General features: G+C 38.4%; 1 protein-coding gene, 1 long non-coding RNA gene and 1 pseudogene across 2 annotated transcripts; 1 reads left to right on the top strand and 2 right to left on the bottom strand.

The window, feature by feature from the left end:
- The first annotated feature begins 1,692 nt into the window (after positions 1–1,692).
- LOC116009951 lies at positions 1,693–2,973 on the top strand. Its single transcript, XM_031249171.1, has 6 exons — positions 1,693–1,699; positions 1,773–1,860; positions 1,942–2,074; positions 2,162–2,440; positions 2,517–2,648; positions 2,815–2,973. Exons 1-6 carry the CDS (start codon positions 1,693–1,695, stop codon positions 2,971–2,973), a joined length of 798 nt encoding a protein of 265 aa, XP_031105031.1.
- Positions 2,974–3,426: 453 nt separating this feature from the next.
- LOC116014107 lies at positions 3,427–3,694 on the bottom strand. Its single transcript, XR_004097343.1, has 2 exons — positions 3,593–3,694; positions 3,427–3,492 (listed from the first exon to the last, which is right to left on the bottom strand). It is a non-coding gene; the product is annotated as an uncharacterized LOC116014107 (long non-coding RNA).
- A 20-nt stretch (positions 3,695–3,714) lies between these two features.
- LOC116009944 lies at positions 3,715–4,754 on the bottom strand (annotated as a pseudogene).
- Positions 4,755–9,723: the final 4,969 nt, after the last annotated feature.

Genomic DNA, 9,723 nt, shown 5'->3' with positions numbered 1-9,723 from the left:
ATCTATAACCTTCATGTCCATAATCACCAATTAATCATAGCTTATATCTATAACCTTCATGTCCATAATCACCAATTAATCATAGCTTATATCTATAACCTTCATATCCATAATTATTATGAGTACACATATGTAAGTATATCCATATTTTTCAACACAAAGCTCATAAATCCCTATCTCAACTATCAATCATCAAATCTTGAGTGACAAAACCAACTTAAGAGATTTCTTACCTTCCGGGTTTCTAATTTCGTAGAAGATCCTTGGAGTTGATTTTCTCCAATTTCACCTTAAAACCCTAAAATTTCATGAACAACATAACACATGATTTTAAGAAATCTTAACTTAGATTCTTGTTCTAGGATGAAAAATAAAGCTATCTACCGAATAAAATTGGAGTTTTACCGAATATTTTGAGACTTGTGTAGAAATCTTGGCTATGGAAGCTAGCTTTAATGGAGGAAAAATGGTGAAGATCACTCTCTCTCTCTCTCTCTTTCTCACGAAATTGATGGATGAAGAAATGAAATGGAAGAAATGAAACTTCTTCCTTCCTAACATATATATATATATACACGTAATATTATATATAATAATAATAATAATAATAATAATAATAATAATAATAATAATAAAATATATGGAATGCTTATTCAAACTCATCTCTTAAAATTAATATTTTAATCATATCGTAAAAATTGTGACACTTGTCACTACCTTGTGGTGGGTAAGGGAAAATATCTTCTTTTGGACTGTTCAGGATTAAAACAGATGAATTCTCGGTAGAAAATAATTTAATTCCAATAATTTTCGAAACCAAAAATTTATCCCAGACTGAAACTTAAAATTGGGCTAGGTTCGGTACACCGCGAAATTTCGCGATGTACGATCAAAAATAAATTTTTGCTGCTATGGGCTAATTTAATTAAATAGGAAATTCCAGAATACTAGTATGGTGTCTAAAAATCCATTTTCTATGACAAACGGGTCCGAATACTAGCTCCAAAATTTTTTGCGGTTCGTGACCGGGACGTACGATCGCAGCTTAATAACAACTATACTCACTTATAAAAATTCTTTTGAAATATCTGAAGATCATAACGTATGAATATCAACGCCTTAGGATAAAATAATAATGTTAGGAAAATACGGGGTATTACACCAGTTAATTGGTAAGTTACCATTCCAATGTCGTTTTATATTTAATGTTATACAAATCCTATGTCATGTTAATGTATTTATTATGTTCACAGATTTAATTGGTCGTGTCGTTTCCATTCATCAGCCAAAAGATATTCAAGTTAAACAAAATTCCCAAAGGTTGATTGATTTTGTTATTGAGGATTGCAGGTATGCAGTTTTGTAATTTGTTATGCCTTATTATTTTATTTCAAAATACAAAAATAATATATTGACAGTAAACATTCTTTTGTAAATAATATTAAAGGTTACATTAAGCATAATATCCAATTTACAATGTTCAGTGAAAGTCGATTGCATTAAGCATGATATCCAAACATGTGTAAACATATATCCTTTATTATTACAAAATTAATTTGTTTTTATTCAGGGAAAGTCGATTGACCGTAACCTTATGGGACGAACATGTGGATTCCGTTTTGCCCTTTCTTAATGGTGCTTTAACAGACCCATTGATTGTTATACTACAATTATGTAGAGCTAGGGTCACTGATGGTGGGTAATAACATAATGGTATATTTTATTTTATTTCTATGAGATATACTTATTTACAAATACTTTTTGTATTTTAGATGGTGAGATTAGGATTTCCAGTTCATATACTGCAACTAGGGTTTTGTTCAACTATGAATGCCCCGAGCTTTTTGCTTTCAAGGATAGGTATTAATACAATTTACTTTAGTCACACCGTATAATATATTTTTGGTAATATCTTTTATGATTACAAGTTATTTTAAATAGTTTGCCTAGGTTCTTGACTCCAATACGGACTATAAGCTCAAGATCTAGAAACACGGGATCCAGATCGTTGGAAACTATGTCAAATGAGAATACCACAGTGACTTCTTTAATGGATATTTATGATGATAAGAAGGTCAAAAACATTTATACTCAATTTATATTAAATTCATTACAATATTCAATTGCTCAATTTTTAACGCATTTTAAATACCATTTATAGATTGGAGAATTTTGGGTCGTTGGAGAAATTACAGATATTCAACGCGACTGGTACTTCATTGCATGTGCGAATAAGGGTTGTGGGAAGAAAATTCAAGAAATTAATGATCAAATGTATTGTAAGTCATGTGACCAACAAAGTCCTGACGAAATAATCAAGTATAAATTGGTTATTGATGTACTTGATGATGAGCAAGATGGACAACTAATTCTTTGGGATAATGTGTGTTCGCCTCTATTAGGGATCACTGCTAGCGAGTTAAAGGGGAAATATTCTGAGGTTAGTGACTTTGTTTTTGAGCATGTTAATAATATTATCCGTTTTATACTATTTAATGTTTATTTGGTTGGAATAGGAGGGTTGTATGCCCAATGAGATTGAGAGATTAATTGGAAAGACCATGAAGTTCATGATAGTTACAAGAGAGGATCAATTTAAGTATAGAGGAAATGCTGCTTTTATTGTTTTAGGAGTGCAAGCTGATGAAGCAATAAGCAATTCTTTCAAAAAGGGATAACAAGGCTGTGTGATTAGGAAGCTTGCTGAGGAAAAAGAATTCAATGAAAATTTTGGACAAGTTTGTACTATTTAACATGTTTATAAATATTGTTTTAAATTCTTTTATGCTAATGTTTATTATTTTTTTGAATCAGGGCATTGAACCACTAGAAGTTATACCTTCGTCTAATTCAGAAGTAATCATTCTTGATGAAAGCACTCCTGACCAGCAATCATTGAAGAGAACAAACATGGATTGTTCATCATCTTCAAAGACTTTGAAAAAGCCTAAGAATGAGCCCAACCCATGCTAGCCTTTGTTATTTTGGAGCTATTTAAGCATGAACAATAAGTATTTCATTTGGTGTTTTTATTACTTTGAATAGACTTAACACTTAACAGATGGTTTATTCTGTTAAGTTTTACACTTTTGTTTAATACATGCTATAATTTGATGTTATGTTTTTGTATTATTCTTTTAAACAATCTTCAAAATGCTGCCACTGTTTTGCACAACTTAACAATATTTCATTTTCAAACTTTCCATAACGCATTTAATATATTTTCACTTATTAAGGATAGTACTAATGGGGGCATATTCAAGACCGAAATGGAGAATCTATAACCAAAGAAAAATAACAAAACAATTAGATGCTGAAAAAGCAGAGAAAATTAGATGAATCCCGAGGTAGTTTCACTATGGAACATAAAAAAACCAGGAACATACCATGTAATAATTGATAAATGAGCCGCCTTTCATTATGAACTTTGCAACAGAATAAGCCAAATCCTCAGCTGGACGGTAAGGTACTGGACCTCCAAATTCAGTAAACCTGCAATAGCATTCAACGAGATTATTAGCAAGGTCAAATATGGAATTTGGCATTGAGCACAGATATTTACAACGGAAAAAGACTAAAGTATGCAAGTTACCAAGCAGTCCAGGCTTCGGTCCACATCTTGGGTTTATAAGCCTTATTTGGCGAAAACCAGTCACAATAGAAACCATTGCAGGCATTAACCTGGTAGAAAAATAATAGACATCCCAAGGTGTTTCAATGAATGGAAAATGACGATCTAAGAAAATAGATGTCTACACATATTAAGACCTCAAATTTCAACAAATGCCACCAACATCTAGGATCATCCTCTGCAATATTTCGCTCCACCTTGCCCACAAGATCAGCACCAACATCTGCAACTTTTGTATAAATGCCACCACCAACTCTGCCATAAAGGGCCATTGAAGATCCACCAAGGCCATAACCAGTAATAGACATTATCCATTGTAATTAATTATCATACCCTTTCTAGCTTCCAAAGTTGTTCTGGCAGTTGCATAAGTTGCTATTTTCATTCCAAGAAAACCAGAAACTACAAAAGTAAGAGCACCAAGCAAGAAAGATATGGTGCTAAAGACAACAGTAGCAAGAGCAGGCTTGCACAATTTGGTCTCATCATATGTGCAAGGCTGGCTGTTTGTGCTAAAACCTTCAACTGAGCCAAGAAAGACGAAGATCAAAATAGCAAAAGCAACCATGAAAATACCAACATATTGGTATTCAGTGAAAAGGAAAGAAGTTGCACATGCAACACAACAAATTCCACAGTTGATATTAGAAAAATATCCCCTGCTGGTGCCACATACCCAAACCAGTAAATCTATAAACTGTTAGGAACATAATGTAATAGGTTTTGATGATACCAAATATAATTTTAAATCCCCTAAGTCTCGAAAGATAAGAAATTCTTGTAAAGTTCGACAAGTAAACTAAGAGCGAAAATACAACCGGGTAACTTGAGCTCAACTCGAAAAATATTTAAGCTTAAGGTAAACTTGTGTGAACACCTTAGAAGTCTCGTGTTGTAATCTTATAGATAGATCAGCAGAAGGCACGGGACAACACTAGAGGGATAAGGGTCTGCGAGACATCAACTAAGTCTCGAGACATAAGCAGAGTTCGAGAGATAGGATCTCTCGATACAACAATCCAGTTCGAGACATGGGATCGAGACATCAGACAATCGAGACATCAACCTTGGTCTCGATAAACTGATACTTCTCCAATTGATTAAAATGGCAGTTGAAAAGCATGGATAAAATAATCCAAGTCTGGAGAAGAAGAATATCATGGAGATAAAATATTAAGGAGGTGTCGAAAGAACTTTATGGAAACTACCGAAAGTGGATGCCACGTCAGACTTCCACCACAAACGGTCTAAAGGTACACCGAAATAAGGCATGGTCTTAATTCCCTAAAACGAGGATCAATGAGAATATAAAAGAGTAACTTTTACCAAAAGTAGTAAGTGGAGCATGGACTCAAGAAAGTGGATTATGGGATATTCACTACAAGACAAAAGGTTCAAGTTACAAGACCACCACTTCATGAAACATGCTAAAAATATGCAAGTCCCATGATCAGCATGAGAGACAGATTTCAAACGGAATAATTTTCCCTCCAACGGAATTATTCCTCAACTCTCATATATAAGGACGTGAAGGCACAAGAGAAAAAAGTTACGAAGTTTTTGAGAAAGGTTGGTTCGAAAATTTTAAGAGGTGTTTCTTTTCAAACGTCCAAAAGTGCAAGTGCTAAATCCAGAATATCACTTTGATATTCACAAGTGCGAGAAAACACATATTAGTGTTTGAGAGAGTTACATAGCTTCAAAGATATACATATCCAGAAGGTGATCAAAGCTGCTCAACAAGGATTATCATTCAACGAAAGCTCTTGATCAGATTGGAGATTGTTACACTCAACCGTGACATCTAAAGGTCCTTGCTTTGGATAAGGCAAGAAGAGGTTGAGTAACCTGGCAGCTGTCTTGCGAAAAACCTGAGGCTTGAGGCGGGCTTGGTGATCAAAGCTCAAGTGCTCGAGAGGTGGAGTAACTTGAAGCGGGGAGAAAAACCTGAGGAGAGGCGGAGTAACCTGGGAGCTGTCTTGTGAAGATCCTGAGGCTTGAGGCGGGCTTGGTGATCAAAGCTCAAGTGCTCGAGAGGTGGAGTAACAAGAAGCGGGGCGAAAAACCTGAGGCTTGAGGCGGGCTTCGTGATCAAAGCTCAAGCGCTCGATATTGTACTAAAAAGGGAAGTTTTTAGTGCAATCCTTCCAGGGAGTTTCTGGAAGAAGAGTGGACGTAGGCGGGTTGGCAGAACCACTTAAAAATCTCTCTTGCATTTACTTTCTTGTTTTATCTCTCGCTAACTATCTCTCGAACTGCACTACATATAATCACACTTCTCGAACTAACCCAACCTCGTGCTAATTAAAAGGGGATAACTTTTCCGCTGCGCATAAAACTTTGTCTTCATCTTGTGAGGTATCGGACCTAAACATCCTAAGTCCAATACACACGAGAGTCGAAAAGATTTGCAAAATCTTATACAAGTCTATTCACCCCCCCCTCTAGACTTGTACCCCATCCCCTTGGGACCAACAATTGGTATCAGAGCAAGTTCTCTGATCGATATAAACCTTGTTTATATTGCCTAGAGATCCTTCTTTGAAAAATCTTTAAAATTTTTCAAAGCACGAGATAATTTTCAAATGGACAGCATGTTGTCGAGACATCTTCTTTTTGATCTTAGCAGGTTCGATGACTGGAAAACACGCATGCTTGCGTACTATCAGCCCTCCATGATGAGATGGCCGAGTTATAACTCTGGACCAGTCAAGATCTAATGGTCAAACTGCTGCAGCAAACCAAAACACCAAAGTATCCAAAACCTAGGGAAGAATGGACAAGTGATGATAGGAAGAGAAACAACCTGGACAACATTGCCAAGGATATTCTCTTCAGAGCTATAGACGAAACCATCTTCCCAAAGTAAGAAAGTGCAAAACGGCAAAAGAGGTATGGGATACTTTGATGTTAATTGGTGAAGGTGACGAACAAGAAAAGGAGAACAAGCTCACCGTGGCTATGAAGAAGTTCGAGGACTTCAAGATGAAACCAGGAGAGAGCATCGACAGCATGGAATCTCGGTTCATGAAGCTATCAATTGAGATCAGTGATCTCGAGAAGGAGATTCCACAAAAGGAGCTAAACCTGAAGGTCTTACGAGGCCTTATCAAGGAGTGGGAAATGAAGGTGATCACAATGCGCGATCACAGGGATTTGAAGAACACCACAACTGACCAACTATTCAGAGATCTCAAAGCTTTCGAATTTGAGATTTCCAAGAGATGAGGACGTGGTGGACAGACGGAATGTGGCACTGGTTGCTGATCAACCATCCACCTCCTCAAGGTCAGACCCTAATCCCACAAATCTTTTATCTGATGAACAATTTGCTCTTTTTATGAGAAAGTTCAGGAAGTTCATAAAGAAGAATCCAGAGAGCAACATCAGTTCACCTTCCTCCTCAAGAAGGAAAACCGAGAGATACTCAGCTAGGAGGTCGGAAGAGGAAAATCAGGGTCTCTGCTACAACTGCAGAATACCAGGACATTTCAAGGCCGAATGTCCTTACCCTATGGTAAGCAAATATCAAGGCCAAGAAGGCAGGGATTCCAGAAGAAAGGAGGAATCCAAGGAGAAGCCAGCACAAGGTGGCTTCAAGGGAGAACCAAAGACACATTTGCGCAGAAAGGCGCTTGTTGCTGAGGAACTTGAGAAGGAAATCGAGGAGTCAGAGACATCGAGCTCCAGCGATAGCAGCAGCAGCTCAGAGGATGAGAGGGGGCTCATCTGTCTATACACTACAGAAGGGGAGGATCAATGCTTAATGGCGATTAACAATGAGGTAACCTCCACTTCTACATCTCGCTGCTCTATTTCTACTTCTCAATGCTCTTATTTTAGAAGCGATGAGGATCCCTTTGAGACCATGGAATTGCTCAGAAGGGACCTCAACATCGCTAATAGCACTCATGCTAAAGTTCTGGAGGAGAACAGCAAACTAATTGCTGAAAGAGAAACGCTTAAGAATGTCTCGAAAGAGAATTCAGAGCTAACTCTCAAAGTAAGCAACTTAGAAGCTGAGATCATCCAACTCAAGGAAGAGTGCAAAGCTCGAGAGGCGAGAGAGCTTAATCTTAGAAAGGTCATCGCATCATATACTAATTCCTCCAAGGCAGTGGAGAAAATGGTAAATGATCATAGGCCCACAAATGACAGAACCGGACTAGGGTTCCGTCAGAACTGTCTCTCGAGAGATAAACAGACCAATGGTTTGGGAACTTCAAGTAATGGAGGATCTCAACCCAAACCAAATAAGGGTCATAAAGGACCAACAGAAAAGACCAGAGTAGCTATCCACAAACCGTCCCTATACACCAGCACTGGAAAGTATAGGAAAGCTACGAAGAATGGCCGGGTTAACAATATCGAGAGATCACTAGCTATCTCTCGCAAGGCCATACCAAGTACAAGAGAAGTTACATTCCATATAATGCGCCTCAAGGGAAATATGGAAGGTCTGAGATCCATAGAGTTAGGACCTCACGGATGGAGAAAGGCAGACTCTACCCATCTAGTGAGGATTGGTCAGAAGTATATGAATCGTGGAACAAACCCCAGTTTCAACGATACCACATGACCAAACAGGCTATGAAGGGCATGGTGCATAAGTTCGAAGTCAGGCCTCAACCAAAACTGATCTATGCACCTTAGAGGCCCAGAGTCTTTGCTAGCATTCCTTACGATTATAAATCGTATAATGGCTACATTGCACCTAGGCCTGGAGTAGTGGGCCCGAGGTATAAATGGATGCCTAAACTTACTAACCAACCAGGACCCAAAGTTTGGGTACCTAAATCTTCTTGATTTGCATACAGGACACCAGGGACGTATGGTTCATTGACAGTGGATGTTCGAGACACATGACGGGAAATCTAACTCTGCTAGAGAACATCCATCCTATCGAAGGTCCCTTGGTGACATTTGGAGACAACGAGAAGAAAGGACGAACAAGGGCTGTTGGTGAGATCCATAAGAATGAATTGGTGATCAAGGAGGTATCCTACGTTGAGGGGCTCAAGTTCAACCTCCTTAGCACGAGCCAATTCTGTGACAAGGGCTACAAAGTTATCTTCACCAAAAGCAAGTGCCGAATCATACAAGAGGAATCTCTCGAAGTCGTCCTGGAAGCAGCAAGGAAAGGAAACATGTACATAGTGGATTAGAGATCTGCCAAATCATCCCTATGTATGCTAGCAAGGAGCAAAGAGGACTTATGCTGGGATTGGCATAGTAAACTGAGCCACCTGAACTTCAAAACCATCAACAAGCTTACTAAGAGGAACCTTGTGGAAGGACTGCCCAAAGTTACGTTTCGAAAGGACAAAATCTGTGAGGCGTGTCAACGGTGCAAGCAGATCAAATCCTCTTTCAAAAACAAAGCCGAGACATCATCCACTAGACCATTAAGTCTTCTTCATATGGACTTATTTGGCCCGGTGGATCCACCCAGCATGAGAGGAAGGAAGTACACTCTTGTGGTAGTATATGACTACACAAGATTCACCTGGACCGTGTTCTTAACCAAGAAAAGCGAGACGAAAGTTGCCCTACCAAATCTTTTGAAGCAAGTTCAAGTTGAAAAGGATGTCTCGATACTAAAAATTCGGTCAGACCAAGGTGGACAGTTCGTTAATCAAGTAATCGAAAGCTACTGCAACGAGAACGGGATTCATCATCAGCTGTCAGCCGCTCGAACACCTCAACAGAACGGGGTCGCTGAAAGGAGAAACAGAACTCTCAAGGAAGCAGCAAGGACCATGCTCTCACAAGCCAACATATCACAAGGATTTTGGGCAGAAGCAATTAACACAGCTTGCTATACCCAAAATCGGTCCTTGATCGTGAAAGGAGTTGGAAAGACTCCATATGAGTTGTGGAATGGGAGGAAACCGAATGTAAGCTACTTCCACACATTCGGATGCAAATGTTATGTCCACAACAATGGGAAGACTCATCTAAGAGCCTTTGATGAGAAAGCAGATGATGGAGTATTTCTGGGATACTCATCGACAAGTAAAGCATTTAGAGTCTTCAACAAGCGGAGATTGGTGGTTAAAGAATCCATACATGTCTCTTTTGATGATAGAGCA

Source organism: Ipomoea triloba, chromosome 1 (assembly GCF_003576645.1).
Source record: "Ipomoea triloba cultivar NCNSP0323 chromosome 1, ASM357664v1".
NCBI lineage: Eukaryota > Viridiplantae > Streptophyta > Magnoliopsida > Solanales > Convolvulaceae > Ipomoea > Ipomoea triloba.
Note: the sequence above shows the minus strand (reverse complement) of the source record. Positions and strands in the feature narration are given on the sequence as shown.

Coding starts and splice junctions, on each gene's coding strand:
- LOC116009951 (XM_031249171.1), top strand. Junction 2,441..2,516: donor TAAAGGGGAAATATTCTGAG/GTTAGTGACTTT, acceptor TGGTTGGAATAG/GAGGGTTGTATGCCCAATGA. Junction 2,649..2,814: donor TAGGAGTGCAAGCTGATGAA/GCAATAAGCAAT, acceptor TTTTTGAATCAG/GGCATTGAACCACTAGAAGT.